This window comes from Mauremys mutica, chromosome 2 (genome assembly GCF_020497125.1).
Source record: "Mauremys mutica isolate MM-2020 ecotype Southern chromosome 2, ASM2049712v1, whole genome shotgun sequence".
Classification (NCBI taxonomy): Eukaryota; Metazoa; Chordata; order Testudines; family Geoemydidae; genus Mauremys; species Mauremys mutica.
Genome location: NC_059073.1, coordinates 43,194,516 through 43,212,652, shown reverse-complemented (window position 1 = coordinate 43,212,652; position 18,137 = coordinate 43,194,516). Strand labels below are relative to the sequence as shown.

Genomic DNA, 18,137 nt, shown 5'->3' with positions numbered 1-18,137 from the left:
CAGGGTCATTATTTTCTTCTACCTCATCCCCGGGGAGTAGGCCATCAAACCCTGGGAAGTCTTGTCTGCTAAGGACAGGGTAAGGGAGTTTCAGAACTACTCCCACCGTCAACTTAGTGGGGTTTCCGAGAACTTCTATGCTTACAGGGATGGTTGGATAATAGTTGACATCCCCATGCACACAGGATATTCCCGAGCGTTTGGCCCGGGATAGTTGGTCCTGCCTGACCAGCTTCCCCGAGACTAATGTGATTGCACTTCCCGAGTCAATTAATGCTGTGGTCTCTATACCATTCATCTTAATGGGCCTAGTGTATCTATGAGGGACCATCACAACCCCGACTAGACTTATTAGATCACATGGTCCCCCTACATCTCCAAGTTCACATTGCATAGGCTCTCCTAGATTTGGGCATTGGGCAGCAATATGCCCCAGTTCGCCACAGGCATAGCATCGGTACCCCGCTCAGGTACCCCCTATTTTTCGGGCTGCTGGGATTTATCCCCCGAGTCTTTCCCCCCCAGTCCTCCAGTCTCTCCGGGACTGCCGGCTGCTCTTCCGCCTCCTTCCTCCCCTCCATTGTCCGGCCTGGCGCTAGGGCAAACCGGGGCCTCGGCACAGAGACTGGTCTCCGATTCTGGTGCCTCCCTTCCCCGGTGGTCCGAGAAAGTTCTTGGGCTGCTAAATGTCTCTCTACGAGAGCAACTAGTTCATCATAAGAGGAGGGATCATTTTGGCGGACCCACCCTCGTATGTCTGGCGGCAACCCCCTCATGTACCTGTCCAATACCAGGATTTCCACTACCTTCTCTGGCCCATGGGTCTCAGGGCGGAGCCACTTCCGGGCGAGGTGTATCAAGTCAAATAGCTAGGACCTTGGTGCTTTGTCATCCTGGTACTTCCACTCATAGAAGTGCTGGACCCTTATGGCTGGCGTCACGCCTGTCTTCGCCAGGATTTCCGCCTTCAGCTGGGGGTAATCCATAGCTGCTTCTGTGGTCATGTCAAAGTACGCCTTCTGGGCCTCCCCACACAGGAATGGAGCCAGGAGGCCTGCTCACTGGTCTTGGGGCCAGGCCTCCCGCAGTGCCGTCCTCTCAAATGCAAGGAGATATGCCTCTCTATCGTCGTCTGTTGTCATCTTCTGTAAATAGTTGCTCGCCCGTAGCAGCCAGGTCCCCTGGGCCCCATGCATCAGCGTGGTCAGGGCTTTCAACTGGTTCACTACTTCATTCAGGGTGGCTCGATCTTGGGCCGCCTGGTTCAGCAGCAGCTGGTTTGTCTCCTGTTGGACACTCTTGCTGGGCCGCCACCTGTACTCTGGTAGCCTCTTGTTGAGCCACAGTAGCCTGTATCAACGCCTTCATTACATCCTCCATTTTATTTTATTTTTTTGTGAGTTACCTTGCCCTGAGGTGGCTTGCCACAGAGCCTCACTCACTATGACATCCACCTCTGACACCACGTGTGGCAAAGTACCTGCTTCTCCTCAGCTGGCTCAGTCACTTTTTGCCTTGGAGACACATGCTTGGGCAAAGCAAAGTCCTTCCAGGTCGCGCAGGGTCTGGCTGATCCTTCCCTCAGTCAGTCCCTTGTGCTGGTTTTCTCCCCTTCTGGGGACAGAGTGCAGTCTTCCTTACTGGAAGAGTTCAGAGTCCTGCTGCACCTACTTGCTGGCAGCTTCTCTGATACTCTCACTCTCACTCTCACTCTCACTCTCCCCCCCCTTGCTTCCATGTCAGGGAGGGTTTTAAAAGGTCTCCAGCAATCGGGGCCAGCTGAACCTAATTAGTTCCCTGGTAACCCCTGTTCCAGCTGAACCTTATTTCTCCATGGCTATCTCCCCTCAATGGATAGGGAGAGGCCTTTTAACCCCTCTGGGACTAATTACTACCCTTCCCTTTGTAGCCATTTGTCCTGGGTTTGCCACAATTGTTATTGCCTGAATGGTAACCTCAGATTCAAAGAAAATACTTTGCTCAAGTAATTACATTGTTTATTTTGAATTTAAAATATTTGTATCACTTCTGCAAGTTAATAATGATTCACAACTTCCACCATTGTTGGCTGATCATTTTCACATATAGGGCCCAATTCTGCCACCTTTACTCTTATAGAGTAGCACCTTAATCAATGGAACTACTACAGAGTAAGGTCCTACTCATCATGTTAAGGGTGGCTGAATTGAGTCTATAATGAACACTATAGTATTCATACCAAAACCTTTCATTAGGTGTGCACAGTGTATCCTAAATCACCCAGGGGCTATATACCGCGAAGCTTTCTCATTTTCAATTAAACCAATGTTTAGTCTTAAAAGCTTACCAAAACTATGTTAAATAGTTACTGGTAAAAAGCCCCATTTCTCTGCTTGTGATCACCATGAATTCTCTCGGCAATATGTAAATTAAAGTAAATTACAGATAATGAAGCAGCACTTGGCTGCCAGTCTATACAGTTGGTAACATGGAGCAAGATGTTTGACAAAAAAATACTGCCAGAACTTTTATTGCCAATAAATATTTGCAAATGAAAGATTTTTTGTATTCACAATATAAGAGCAGAGACATCAGTATTCAATATCATCTAAGCTGTAATTATACTATTAAAATAAATGAAAAGTTTATATTTGTATTATGCCCTAATTTCTTGACTACTGATGTACCCAATGCATTTTTAATAAAAACATGATGAGAAGACTGCAAGTAGGATGTGATGACTACAGTTATGAAAGCCATTGATAAATAAAGATACAGATGGAAACAGTGGGCCAAATTAATCTGTGGTGTAGCCTCACTGACTTCAGAAGAATGTCATCAGAAAATAATCTGGCCCATAGACAGTGGAAAGCAATTGGCTTTGGAAGCACAACAAACCCAGGAGTTAGGATCTGAAGGTTAAAATTCTGTAGGAACTCAACACCTGAGGGCCAGATTTTTCAAGTGTCGAGCACTCACAACTGGGGTCAGATTTTCAAAAACTCAATTTAGGCACAATAACAAGAGCCAGATTTTCAAAAGAGTTTAGCATCTGACATGATGACCTTGTTCGAAAATTTGGCTGATTGTGGGTACTGAGTCCTGTTGAAACTCTGGCACTTGGTAATTAATTAGATTGCCCACTAACTGAAAACATATAGATAATGTTACTTTTAAACCAAAAAAGCATCATGCACAAATACATTAAGGTGCAAAGAAACCCACCCCAACACTTAAAACAGAGCCGCTGATCTAACCCTTAAAAATAACAAATTTGTTAGTCTCTAATGTGCCACAAGTACTCCTGTTCTTTTTGATGGTCTAGAGCAGTGGTAGGCAACCTGTGGCACAGGTGCCAAAGGCGGCACGCGAGCTGATTTTCAGTGGCACTCACACTGCCCAGGTCCTGGCCACTGGTCCGGGGGGGTGCTGCATTTTAATTTAATTTTAAATGAAGTTTCTTAAACATTTTAAAAAATGTATTTACTTTACATATATAACTAAACTATTGTTGTATTATAGACTTATAGAAAGAGACCTTCTAAAAATGTTAAAATGTATTACTGGCACGCGAAACCTTAAATTAGAGTGAATAAATGAAGACTCAGCACACCACTTCTGAAAGGTTGCCGACCCCTGGTCTAGAGCGTTTCTCACAAAATTCAAGAGATTTAGATGTATCCATTATTGCTTTCAAAAGTAGAGTGTGAAATGATTAAGAACATAAAAATGGTCATATTGGGTCAGACCAAAAGTCCATCTAGCCCAGTATCCTGTCTTCTGACAGTGGTCAAAGCCAGGTGCCCCAGAGGAAATGAACAGAACAGGTAATCATCAAGTGATCCATTCCGTGTTGCTCATTCCCAGCTTCTGGCAAACAGAGGCGAGGGACACCATCTCTGCCCATCCTGGCTAATAGCCGTTGATGGACCTATCCTCCGTGAACTTATCTAATTCTTTTTTGAACCCTATTATAATCTTGGCTACACAGGTTGACGGTGTGTTGTTTGAAGAAATACTTCCTTTTGTTTGTTTTAAACCTGCTGCCTGTTAATTTCATTTGGTGACTCCTAGTTCATATGTTATGAGTAAATAACACTTCCTTATTTACTTTCTCCTCACCAGTAATTTTATAGACCTCCATCATATCCCCCCTTAGTCGTCTCTTTTCCAAACTGAAAAGTTCCAAACTTATTAATCTCTTTTCATACAGAAGCTGTGCCATACCCCTCATACTTTTGTTGCCCTTTTCTGAACCTTTTCCAATTCCAACATATCTTTTTGAGACGGGGTGATCAGATCTGCATTCAGTATTCAAGATGAAAAATTAATCAAGCAAAGCCTGATTTGTCTGTTTTATTCTACAATTACAACCTTTTTCCAAGGTCCCATCTATACATCACATTCAGCTAGGGTGGGGGATATGGTTACTACAGTGATTTTGCACAGGTGCAGGGCCGGCTCCAGACCCCAGCGCGCCAAGCGAGCGCTTGGGGCGGCATTTTGCCGGTAGGGCGGCAGGCGGCTCCGGCGGACCTTCCGCAGTCATGCCTGCGGGAGGTCCACCGGAGCTGCGGGACCAGTGGACCTCCCACAGGCATGACTGCGGAGGGTGTGCTGGTCCCGCGGCTCGGGTGGACCTCCCGCAGGCATGCCTGCGGATGCTCCACCGGAGCCGCAGGACCAGCGCACCCTCCGCAGGCACGTCTGCAAGAGGTCCCCCAGAGCCGCGGGACTGGCGACCGGCAGCGCGCCCCCTGCGACGTGCCACCCTGCTTGGGGCGGCCAAATTCCTAGAGCCGCCCCTGCACAGGTGTAAATAACTACACAAGATGCAAGGCAGTGGAGAATCAAGCTCTACATGCAAAACTCCCGCTGCAGTTATGCTGAGCTCTGTGTGTGCTTGTGTCTGAAAGCAGAATTTGGCCTACTGTCTTTAAGATTATCAACAGAATAGAATACACAGAACTACTAAAAAAAAATTCTTAAAATCTGTGAGGTAGTGACCGTGAGGTAGTGACTTCCATGTTCTTCAAGTTGTGCCATCTCTTCCTCATTCAAATGGAGTTTGACAAGTTGCAAACTGAAATAGAGATTACAAGTACAGTACTGTTAACTCACTAATATACATATATTCTTTGCAGCATGATGGGCAATGCTGATCTCTAGCCACTTGCCAGCATAACATACAAGCTGGTACTCCCCATACCATATCATTCATTCAGGCACAAAAATTCTTCATAATGAAGAGTGAGTAGATAAGAACTTTTGATTTGAGTTGAATTTATCTGGAGAGGAGCTATTACTGACATACTAGACATAGCCCACCTTACTTCAGCAAAAGTTATTTTTGCAGGTTTTGATTAAAACAAAGGCAATTTAACATTTAAGGCCAACCTCTGTCCTCAAAGTCAATGGGAATTGTATGCTCACAATCAGGGGCAGCAGCCAGTTGGCAAAGATTGTGGCAGGAGGAGGAGCAATGGAAGAGCCCCTCCAAAAAATAGGGATACCTCCTGGCCCCCAAGACAGACGGGGAGGGTCTGCTGAGAGTCCGGGCACTGCGCTGCCCTCTCGAGCAAGCCATGGGCTATTGGGGTGTCCCAACCTGTCACTGTGTAACTCAATGCTAGCCCCTCCCAGCGGCAGCGTGGGCGCCAAGGCACCGCGGGACGAAAAGCAGCAGCCGGGGCTCGCCGTCCCTAGTAGCATGGGGCAGACGGCGGCCAGGGCTCTCAGTGCCACGTGTAGCGGGTGACTGGCCCCGCCCCGCGGGGACAGGCAGACTGACAGCTCTAGGGAGCCCTGGCGGGGGGAGAGAGAGTAACAGCGCATGCGTCCGTAGCGCTCCTCGAGAGACCGGAGGAGGGTGCACGCGCCACTTCCCCGCCCCTACGTCACCCTGCGCCCCGCGTGCGGCGGGACGTTGCGCGGCGCCGTCCGCCGACGTTCAGCGGAGCCTGAGAGGTGACGTTGCACTCGAGCCGGGGGCGGGGATAGAGCGAGGCGCCGCGGAGCCGAACGGGCCGCTCCCAGCGACTCCGTCCTGCCCTCAGCCGCAGCGGGCGGCCCGGCGGCGGCGGCGGGTCCCGGCTCTGCCCGCGCGGGCCCGGCGGCGGGAGATGCGCTCGGCTTGAGCGCCCGCCCCGCGCTCGGTTTCGGCCCCTCCGGGGTGGGAGCAGCGATGGCGGCGCGGAGCTGGCAGGAGGCGCTGGCCCAGCAGGCCGAGGAGGTGTCGGCCCGGGTGCGGGACGCGCTGTCGGTCGGGCTGGGCCTGCTGCGCACGGAGCTGGGGCTGGAGCTGGGCCTCGAGCCGCAGGGCCTCCCGAGCTGGCTCGTGCTGCTCGCCACGGCCGCCCTGGGGCTGCTGCTGCTGCTGGGGCTGCTCTGGGCCGTGGCTTGCGCAACGGGCTCCCGCAGGAAGCCGCCCCGGAGCCTGCCTGGCCGGGAAGAAGACGACGAGGCGGTCGCTCTGGGCCTGACAGGCGGCGGTGGCGTCCCCAATAAGGCGGCTCCGGCCGCGCTGCTGCTGCTGAAGGCGGAGGAGCAGAAGAAACGGAACAAGAAGAGACTTGCGGAGAAAGGGGCGGCCAGGGTGAGTGAAGGGGCGGCGGGGGGCCTGGGGGTTCGCTGACAGTGGGGGGGGGAGGCGCGAGGGGGTTTCACAGTTGCATTTGGAGATGGAAAGAAGCACGGTCCTTAATTTGAACAGTTTGTTTCAGATTAAAGTAAAACTGCTGCAACATTCTTGTTTTAGACGTTTTATTTATAACGAGAGTTTGAAAAACTTACCATAGTGCTTCAAGGTGGACGCTGGTGTGAGAGAGGGCTTCTGGTGAAGTCCAGGGGCAAATAGTCCTAGTTGCTGTAGGTTTCCCAAGAAGCTGCAGGGTGAAACTGGTTAGAGGTTAGAAGTTAGAGGTTTACCTTCTTCACTCAACAAGTTTAGGTATTTTTAAAGTTTATTACAGAGTCCAGACAAGTGAACAAGTACTATAAACTGTAGCAATAAAGAAACAGACTTTGAGATAAACTTGACAACTCAAGATTTTGCATGTCTCATTGAAAAGATGGAGCGAAATCGATAATCCATAGAGGAACACAATGTAATAATCTAAAAGCTATTTCTAAATGAGAGAAATTTGGTGGCTATAAGTGCACTAAGGATAATCTCAAGTAAGTAATGCTGTTTCTTAAGATACCACTTTAAAATTCCATTGCACTGCAGTATTCCATTGCATTTTTTTTCAGTCTTTAAATATCACAATGTGTAGGCAGCTTTCTGTTTTTGATTTTGCAACATAGCTGTAGCCATGTCCATCCCAGGTAATGTCTTTTATTGGACCAACTTCTATTGGTGAGAGAGATAAATTTTCAAGTCACACATAGTTCTTCAGGTCTGGGAAAGGTACTCAGAGTTTCACAGGTAAATGCAAGATAGAACAGATTGTTTGGTATAAATAGGTAGCTCATATTCTAAGGGACCATTCAACGTAGAGTGGCTAGCTAACATCTCAGTCATAGGACAAAAAGATGGGGTTAGTGTGTTACGGATTGTTGTAATAAACCATTAATCCAGTGTGTCTGTTCAATCCATGATTTTTAGTGTCTGGCAGAGTTGGGAATTTAAGTTCCCAGGCTCATCTTGTGAAAGTATTGTGCAGATTTCCTTTGAGAATGAGGACTGATGAGCCAAACATATAGTTTGTGAAAAGTGTTCACCTACAAGTGGTTTTTGTCTATCATCATTTTCCTGTGCAAGTTCATTTGAGAGCATAGTGATTATCTGGATTCACCTATGTAATTGTTGGGGCATTTAGTGCACTGAATGAGGTATACGACATGTGATAGGCATGTGTAGAATCGATGGATCTTGAAAGGTGCCACAAAACTCCTTGGGTTTTTTTGCTGATAGACTAATATGGCTACCACTGAAACTTGAAAGGTGTGTTGATCATTGTAGCAGTGGAGATATGTCTTCAGGTTTTGCATCTCTTGTTATGGAAAGGACTGGTGCTGCTTTGAGTTGGTGTGTCCTGGTTTGTGGGGAGCTTGCTTCTGATGATGATGGAGGAGGTGGGGGGTTGTCTGAAGGCCAGAAGTGGGGGTTCAGGAAAGATTTCTTTCAGGATTCAGTCCCCATCAAGTTTGGGTTGTAGTTGTTTGATATACCATATGGGTTCCAGTTTGAGGTGGTAGGTGACAACTATGGGTATGTGGTTGGAAGAGGTGTTGTTTCTGTATTGAAGCAAGTTCTCTTGGGATATTGAGGTGGTCTGTTCCTTGAAGCAATCTACTTTTCTGGTGGAGTGTCCTTGTTTCGTGAAGGCAGTTTTAAATGAGTTAAGGTGTATCTTAAATCTTTCCCAGACCTGAAGAGCTTTCTGGGGGCTTGAAAGCTTCTCTCACCAATAGAAGTTAGTCCAATAAAAGATATTACCTCATCCACCTTGTTTTTGATATTGCTTGCTTTGCTGTACTTTCACCTAGTAAGCAAACTAATCCCATGCATCAAGTTACTGCACACCCTTCTAAAGCTCTTTGTCTTATCAGAGATTTGGATCCTAGACAGGTTGGTCTGTATCTTTCTGCTTTGGCTAAATAGTTTTAATACTGTTTTTGCCAAAATAGGATGGAAGAAAGTGGGAGTGTATGTCATTTGGCCTGTTATGAGAGGCAACTGAAAGACAAGGTTATAAGATCTAAATAAGTGTGTGTTTAACTGATAATCTGAAAAGTGGAAAAAAACTGGGCTTATACCTTTTTATGGTTCTTTGCTATGTGAAGAAGAATGGCTAAGTGGGTATTCCTCCTTTTTTTAATTAGAAATTAAGGTCTTCGCTCCTGGAAAACTCTATGGTGACCAAGAACCAGTGAAATTATTACCTTTTAAGAATCCAGAGAGTGAAAGCTGAGAAACTGGAAGGGGAGGGTATTTATTCAGACTGTTTAAAACTTCGATTAATTACCATTTTAGAGAGAGGGTATATTTGTTAAAGATTCAAAATCCTGCTTATTCAATGAAGGCGCACACATCTGAGTCCTCCACGATGTCCCCCAGCAATCAGGAAAGAGTAGACTTGACATTCTTTATATATTCAAGAAAAAGGAAAAGCAAAAATAAACGACAAACATTTGAGGCCTTTTTCATCAAGAAACAAAAGGGACAAAGCCCACTTACTAACTCAGACACACACCATTCCACCAAAGTATTTGAGTTTTTACTAGGTGTATTGTCTTCTATTATTTTTAACTCCCCATGAACACAAATTCTCTTGTTAAAGAAAATGCACATACTGAATCCATAAATATATATTCTCTCTCTCTCTGATACACATTATTAACTATGCTGTTCCAGTTAACCCTATTTCTCATGAAAAATTAGCAGGATCTGTCCCAGTAGTTTAATCCTTCCAGTGTTGCCAAATTTTAAATAAAGTTAAATATTTTTAACTGTAGTATTTTTTAAATAAACTGTGATAAAATATGAATACAACACTATGTGGAGATATATATTTGAATGAGATGAAAACTACCAATGTCTTGTTAGAATACTAAGTTATATAAATATTTTTATTTAATTACTGAGTTTTCACCGTGGCAGGTAACCTACAACTTTCATGTATTACTGCATGCAGGGCTGGAAAAATTTACCTGGCACTTGCCACCCGTATGTAGGGTAAAGAACACCACTACAGCTATACCGCTTGCAACTTAAGGGAATAAAACAGTTGTGTACTACTTGCCAGTATGCTAGTCAAATAATATCCAATTTAAAGTTTTTAATATAAATTGATGTAAGAGAATTAGTCAAATAGCCAAAACTATTTAGTGAATATATTTGATTGTGACAGTAGTAATCTCCAGTAATACCTTTACGAAGGACCAAACTTACTAGCCATAGATTGATTCAAAAGATGGGGATAACTCACTGTTTGGAGTCCATATCCAGTGGAGAAATCAATCTCTGCCTCTGCCAGGTGCTTGAAAGAGGAGTCTATAGGGACTATTACCAAGGTGTGCTGTCCCTGGATCTGTTTGCAAGGGCTCCATCTTTCGTCTCCTCTTCTGGCTTACTATTTGAGTAATAATTGTAAAGCACTCACCTTCTCTCCCTGCTGGTAGGGAGCACAGGCATTCTCTATCTCCTCTTAAGACTTATTTTTTTCACCTCCAATCCCAGAGCCTCCTGGCTTCTACAAGGTTGGGTGGGGTTCTTTGCTAACACCTCTCTGCTTTCTAGCTGATGCAAGGGGAGTGTTACTCAATTTCCCATAGTCTTCAATTTTAAACCCTTTTATCCAGTGAACAAAGCTGGGCTAATAATTGACTTTTCAGTTCACAGAGTTTTGAAAAAAAATTATTTCAATTTGAATCTAATCAAAAAAAAATTCAGAAAATTGAAAAAAAAAATTCAGGCCAGATGAAACTCAAAAGGGATTTTTTGATTCGTTTTAAAGGGTTAGATTCACAAATCAGATGGACCATGAGGAAGTAGTAGTAGTGTCACCTTCATCAGTGCCCAGTGTTTAGGCCACTCACCTGTGATGTGGAATTCCCCCTCTCTGTCTGATTTTTGAACACAGGTCTCCCCCATCTCAGGAGAGTGCCCAAACTACTGGGCAGTGGAATATACTGGTGTGGGTCTCTCTGTCTCCTCTTGAAGCTATTCCACTTTGTATAAATAGTTAGTCATTGGAGCAGGGACTCCACCTTCTCTCCCCTGTATCCTAGGTTACCAGGTGATAGTCATTCTCTCTCTTTAGCCCAATATCTATTCATTGTCATTCATAGTGGCACTCCGTAGGCATTCATAATGACTATTCACTGTTATCCCTTTGTAAAGTTAATTATTTATACCTTGTAGAACAGTTTCAACAGGATAAATTGATAGAGACCGCCACACCAGAGTATCCCATAGGCCTGTGGTTTGACAGTGTACCAACTCTGGGTGGGTGGATGGATGGATTTGTGTAGCCAAGTATATGAAACAATGCTGCATGTTCTGCACCAGTGTTTCCCAAACAGTCGCTTGTGGGAAGGTTCTATATGTCATGGGCCTGGTGCAGAGGGGAAGCCTGGGGGGAGAGTGGGGACATTGGACAATGAGCTCGTCCCACGGCAGTGGCTACTGTCCCCTGCAGGGCTACGCCTAAGGCCATGTCTGTACTGCCACCTATGTTGGCAAAACTTGCGTTGCTCAAGGGGTATGAAAAAAACACGCTTCTGAGTGGCGTAAGTTTTGCCAGCATAAGTATTTGTTTGCATGGCATTGTGTCAGTGGGAGAGCTTCTCCTGCCACTCATTGAGGTGGTTTTATTATATTGACGGTAGGGATGTAAAATATTAAACGGTTAACCAGTAAGCATTAGTCTTTAACCCCCCGCCCCAGGCTGACTGGAGCGGGCCCTGGAGCACCCCCTCCTCCCCAGAGCGGTGCGGCTGCCCCGCCCCCTGCCGGAGCTTCTGGTGGTTGGTGTTCCCTCAGGAGGGTGAGGACGATGCTGATCTCTGGTTTTTGCTCACTCCCCCCTTGAGTTTGGACCCTGGGTGGAACTCAAATAAGACCATCAAGTTGATGGTCTTTAGTTTAAAAACAATAATAGGGAACCACTGTTCTATGCTATGGAAAGTGTCATGGGTTCTTTGTAAGTATACTGGAACATAGCAGATTTTGATACTTTTTACTGTTTAAATAAAGGATCAAACGTTGTAATCTTTCATAACTAAGGTTGGATCAACTCCCAGTCTTGTCTCAAATTGATTGTTTTAGTACTTGGAAAAGGTTCCACAATTTGAAAACTTAATTGTTGTGATACAGGGCTGAGTTTGAGTTATTAGTAAACTATCTCATAACAGATAATAATAAAAAAAAAGTTTTCAGGATGTATTTAAATGTGGAAAATTACAACTATTTTTAAAGATAATTGAGTCCAAAATTACACCTTTTCATTTGCAGTTAAGGCTGTACACTTCTAGTAATACTTTTTTCAGATAATTTTTTTTAAAATCCTGAAATTCTCTAAAATTGTTCCTCTTCCTCTCTGTTTTCAACTGTCAGCTGAAGGCAGGATAGCATAGTCTTTAAGCCACTGCAAGGCAGAATACCACTTTTCACCCAAGTCACTTCAGGGCCCACAAAAAATGCACTCAACAGTTGTCACCACGTTGTGTGTTCAGAAAGTGTGTGTTCACCCTTGGGCATTAAATCAGTTACAAGGGACAGCAGTTCTATATTTTTGGCTTTCAAAATAGGCAATGCATAACAAATGAAATCTGAAGAGTATGTATCTGCTAAGTCAAGTCACTGAGGAGGCAGGTCTGCGCTTAAAAAGCTACAACAGTGCAGCTGCAGCGCTTTAGTGCAGATACTAGTATACTGATGGGAGAACTCCCATTGGCATGGTTAATCAACCTCCACAGAAGGTAGTAGTTTTGTCAATGGGAGAAGCTTTCCCATCAACATAGTGCTGTTCACACCAGTGGTTAGAACTGTATAACTACATCGATCAGAAGTGTGGATTTTCACAACCCGAATGATGCAGTTATATCAATGTTAGTTTGTAATGCAGACCTGGCCTTAGAATAGTTACGAAGGCAGTGTAATAGCTAGATATACTGGGTGCTAATAAGTAGCAGCTTTTCCATCTAACAAATGTTTCTTGTTGAATCTGTCACAAGTATTAAAGTAGTATACCATTTAACATACAGTTTGACCTGTTCTGAAATTAAATGCAACAACTTTAATTCTAGTGCTTGAGATTAATATTAAACATGATTTTTAATTCTTAGTTAAAATTGTATCTTGTAAAAGAAAATACAAACTCAGTCAAGAATGTTTGGTACTATCAAATAAAAATGAGGGTGCAGCTCCTGTCCCAGGGAGATGAATTTAAATACGATGCCATACAGACTAAACATATCATGGAAACATAACTTAAATGATACATAGACAGGAGATGAAATCTTCATAAGAATGGCCATACTGTGTTAGACCAATGGTTCATCTAGCCCAGTATCTTGTCTTCTGACAGTGGCCAATACCAGATGCTTCAAAGAGAATCAAAAGACTAGGGCAATCAGTGATCAGAGGCTTAGGGACACCCAGAGCATGGAGTTGCGCTCCTGACCATCTTGGCTAACAGCCATTGATGGATCTGTCCTCCATGAACTTATCTCATTATTTTTTTTTTTAGTTCGGTTATAGTTTTGGCCTTCACAACATCCCCTGACTAGCAGTTCCACAGGTTGACTGTGTGTGAAGTACTTCCTTTTGTTTGTTTTAACCTTCATGCCCCTTTTTTCTCTCTCTGTACTCCAGAGATGGGAGAAGGAGGTTGATGTAGGCTAATAATTGTAATAAGTGTCTGGGTTTAAATGGCAGCAAGAATGTCCTTTATTTCTACTTTGTGCTAATACAGCACTTAGGAACTAACAGTCTGACTGAAGACTGTCAGAAGAGTGGGGAAAAGAGGTGAGGGGTATTGCAAAAAATATTTTAAATAAAAGTGCAGAGGTCTTTATTTCAGTGTTTTTTTTTAAATCCAGATTTAAGTGGAGCATGGCAAATTACAGAATTTTTTTGGTTCACTGGCAGTTCCAAAATATTTAAAAAAAAAAAAAAATTCGGGTTGAACCAAATCAAAAAAATTTGAGCACGTCAAAAAAGTAGACACAAAACTAGTTTCAAGTCAAAGAGAGCATTTGGGTCAACAAAAACAAAAAATGTTTCCACCTAAATGCAAATAAATAAGACTAGATTCCTAAACTGGCTGGAAGCAAGAAGTGGGGTTGCCTTATAACCTTTAGCACAGTGGTTAGGGAAATCACTTGTGAGCTGGGGTTCAGTTCTTCCCTCTGTCTGATGTGGACAAGAGATTTGAATTTGCATGCAATGGCTAACCGTTAGGCCATGAGTTATTCTGGTATAGGTCTCTCTGCGTCTCAAGTTGAAGCTGTTCCACTTTGCATAAAATACTTAAGTAGTCACCACGCCAGAGAGTGAGATTCCTATAGCCTAGTGATTAGGGTACTTGCCTGGGAGGTGGGAGACCCAAGTTCACGAGCCTGTTCCAGTGACTATTTAATTATGTATACACAGTGGAACAACTTCAACAGGAAAGCTTGAGAGAGACCCATGCCAGAATATCCCATAGCCTGGTCACTAGGGCACTCTCCTGTAAGGTGAGCGATGGGGGGAGGGATAGCTCAGTGGTTTGAGCATTGGCTTGCTAAACCCAGGGTTGTGAGTTCAGTCCTTGAGGGGGCCACTTAGGGATCTGGGGTAAAATCAGTACTTGGTCCTGCTAGTGAAGGCAGGCATTGGACTCAATGACCTTTCAAGGTCCCTTCCAGTTCTATGAGATAGGTGTATCTCAAATTATTTTAAATTTTTTTTTTTAATCCAAATTCAAATCCCTTCTCCATATGAATGTGACAAAAAGGGTAATTAAAACCCAGGTCTCTCACATCCCAGGTGAGTGCCATAACCAGCAGGCCTAAAGTTATTTGTGCACCTCCTTCTCCTCTTACCATCTTGTGAATGGCTCATGAGGGGCCCGCCTTCAGAAACATTAGCTGAAGTGATTTATTTGGTGAATTTGGTCACATTTTGAGACTGGTTTGGGGTTGACCAAAACTGCTTTTTTTAGTGAATAATGTCTAAAAAATTTCACCCAGTTTAAGATTTTTAATAGCGTGCATATCCGTGCGTGTGTATGTGTGGTTTGTTTTTAATTTAAATAGGTAAGCCACTACATTTGCAACTTGTTGTTTTCAGAACTTGATATCTGACAAAGTTGATGTTTTGAAAAGTAGTCCCTAGTTAGAGGGGAAAACACTTCTCCATTCTCTCTCCTTCCTCCCTCCCTCCCCCAATACATTTGGCAAAACAGAATTGTGGCTGGCACTCCAGAGGTTTAACTGGAAGGTAGTTTGCTGTACTTAAGCAGTTACTTATGCAATTATTGCATTACAGTGAGATACTGCAGAGGACACTGTGCTCCAATTGTGAGTACTCATGCAGTTGCTCACATGGACACTGCATACCACTACCTCAATATAACGCCACCCAATATAACACAAATTTGGATGTAACGTGGTAAAGCAGTGCTCCGGGGGGGTGGGGCTGCGCACTCCTGTGGATCAAAGCAAGTTCAATATAACATGGTTTCACCTATAACGCGGTAAGATTTTTTTGGCTCCCAAGGACAGCGTTATATCGAGGTAGAGGTGTACTTCTGTGTCTATACATGTGAGAAAACAAATGCACATGCCCATTCACTTATGTGTATTAAAGTAATGACTATCAATATACACAATCCTAAACCTCATCAGGAAGAACTTTTTTTTAAAATTGTAATGTCTAGCAAAACTTATTTGGAATCCAAGCTACATTTGTTCATACCTAAAGTTCCTGAAAGTTTTATAGATGCATATTTTTTTTGTCTAGGAGCAATTCTATATTTAATACTCCTCGATATAAAGATTGATCAAATACTTCCAGTGTCCTCTTTTATTTCATGTTTGTTTACACTAAAGATAGTAAAGCTGTGTAACATTCCCCTACATAATTGGTTACAGTTTGGTATAGATATTACTATAAATAAGTAATGGTTTTCCTTCACTGGTGATAATTCTTAATCTGCTTGTTTACAATATGCAAGATTGTTGCTATTCAACAGACTAGCTGTAGAAACTACTAGTCTGATTTTTATCCAGCTGCATTTAGCATATTTACTAGTTCATGTACTTGTTTCTGAACTTCATACATTATATACAACCACAGTAGCAGTCTTCTGAAATTTTGAAAATAAGTTTTGAAAATGTTTCATATAAAACTAAATTGCTTTACGTTAAAAGGTAATTAAGCTAGCATTTAGGTTCTTTCCCCATAATGCATAGAACTATAGTTGGCTTCAAAGAAAACCTCTCATACTGTCTTTGTAATTATGTAACTTACATTCTGTGATTTGCTTCACCTGCCCTTTCAGATTTAATCTGATTTTAATTTTTGATTACATATGCAGCCTAATGGACGGCCTGTTCTTGAAGTGTCTGAGGATGAAATAATTCAGACGGTTCGAAGAGAAAATCCGAAGCAGCCACTGGATGCAGAAAAGAAAAACGAGAAGGTTATTTATGGCTTTGAAACTATAGTAAACTTCCTGATGAGATTAATTTTTATATATTTGTATTATGTGAAGGCCTCAAACAGTTCCATTATGTAAAAGAGAATAAAAGACAATTCCTGCCCTGAAGAGCTCTTATCCAATTTAAATTATTTTACAAAAATAGTAAATTTTCCAACTGCTAATTTTTTTTTTTAAAGATAGCTTTAAAGATACTAAGATCCTACATCAGGAATTAAATGTTTGCACTTCCTTTTAAAACAAAGGAATTTAAAATTCTGAAAAGCAGCTCCTGTACGTGATGATAAGGCCAAATCAGTATTCAGTGTGTTTACTCTCTGTAGGTCCTCAAAAGGTGATCATTGTAATCTTTCAAATAACTTACAATAATTGTATCATCTAACAGCCAAAGGAGTGCTGTTTTAAGGCCAAATTCAATACTTGCAAACTCCCTTTTACTTGAATGGGAGTCGTTGACTTAAGGGCTCCAGGATCTGGCCTTTAGGTGATGGTGTTGTCCTTAATTTTTGAAGACAATTATGGAACCTTGAAGTCTGATTTTTGACGATAAATAAAGGAGAATTTTTTTTAGCTTTTGTTATAAAATTAATTACATGCATATTCTGTTACTGACTTAGTTGGCTAAACTTATATCTTCTGTTAAAGCTCTGCTATACATGTTTAAATAGAACATCAGATTGCAGTTAAATTTGTCATTTCCTACACATTGAGGACTACCTTCTCATTTCTTCTAGATTTAATATGTACCATAAACCACTGAGCAAATATACCCTCAGTTCACCACACAGCTTTTATTTATCTGATTAAAATAGGCATATGACCAAAACTGACTTTATCTTGGCTCTTTTGCTCACAACTTTATATAATTGAAAATACAGGTTACATCTACTGGTTTAAATTATAATATGTCAAGTAAATTGCCGTGCAGTAATTTCCTGATTTGAAAATGATTGTCACATTGGTTTTGGTTCTAGCTCTAATAAAAGTGTACTCGCTCCTACAGGGAATTTTTAAAATCTTTCTGTGATAGACAACAAAGTGATTAGGCTAAAACTGTTCTCATGATACTGTTGGGGATTCATTGTGTACTAGTAGAAGATGTATTCTGTAAACAGCATAAACAGTTAACTGTAACTATTACTGAAAAGTTGTTAAATGTAGGAAACAATTTGATTAAAAAACCCCCAAATATTTGGTCCTGATTTATTTCCCAACTGTTAATTGTTTTATAGCTTGAGTGGGTAAATAAGTTATTGGAAATTCTTGTTGTATTAGTTCTGCATTTGAATAACAAGAAATGTTCCAATGTTAGATGGAAGCCTGAATTCTAAAGTATATCATAGGTGTTTGTATTTGGAAGGAAAGATAACATTTTTTTAAGTGAAGAAACAAACATTTCTTTCTTGCTGCTCATTTTTTTCTCCTTCCCTCCCTCACAAAACAATACCAAGCCTAAACTGCAGTTCCAAGTAATTCTATGCCACGAAATGGCTGTTTTTATTAGAGTAATATAGTCAGATCATTTTGGGGAAATATAAGGAGAGAATCTAGTAGGGTGCCTTGAAGTAAATCAGGGTGATTTAAATCATGAAGTAAATCACAAAGTGAAAAGCCTTGATTATTTTAATTGATTTTCCCATTTGTACTTCTGTTACTTTCTAAGAGAGGTGTATTATTACTGGTTAATATAACCATTAAAACGTTGATTTACAACTAAATAGAGCCTTTACACAATAAGCATGGGGAAAGAGTTTTCCCCATTACCACTACAAACAGTTTTTTCTCTCCTGCTGATGATAGCTCACTGTAACTGATCACTCTCCTTATAGTGTTTATGGGTAACACCCATTGTTTCATGTTCTCTGTGTGTGTGTGTGTGTGTGTGTGTGTGTATATATATATATATATATCTTCCTACTGTATTTTCCACTACATGCATCTGATGAAGTAGGCTGTAGCCCACGAAAGCTTATGCTCAAATAAATTTGTTAGTCTCTAAGGTGCCAC

At 42.5% G+C, this 18,137-nt stretch overlaps 1 protein-coding gene across 1 annotated transcript in view; it reads left to right on the top strand.

Annotated features, from left to right (window-relative positions):
• The first annotated feature begins 5,954 nt into the window (after window positions 1-5,954).
• MTDH (metadherin) overlaps window positions 5,955-18,137 on the top strand; it is a 53,668-nt gene continuing 41,485 nt past the window's right edge. Inside the window, exons 1-2 of the mRNA XM_045004648.1 lie at window positions 5,955-6,574; window positions 16,008-16,112. Of these exons, the coding sequence (XP_044860583.1) occupies window positions 6,164-6,574; window positions 16,008-16,112 (516 nt within the window). The 5' untranslated portion in view covers window positions 5,955-6,163. The remainder of the gene's footprint in view (window positions 6,575-16,007; window positions 16,113-18,137) is intronic.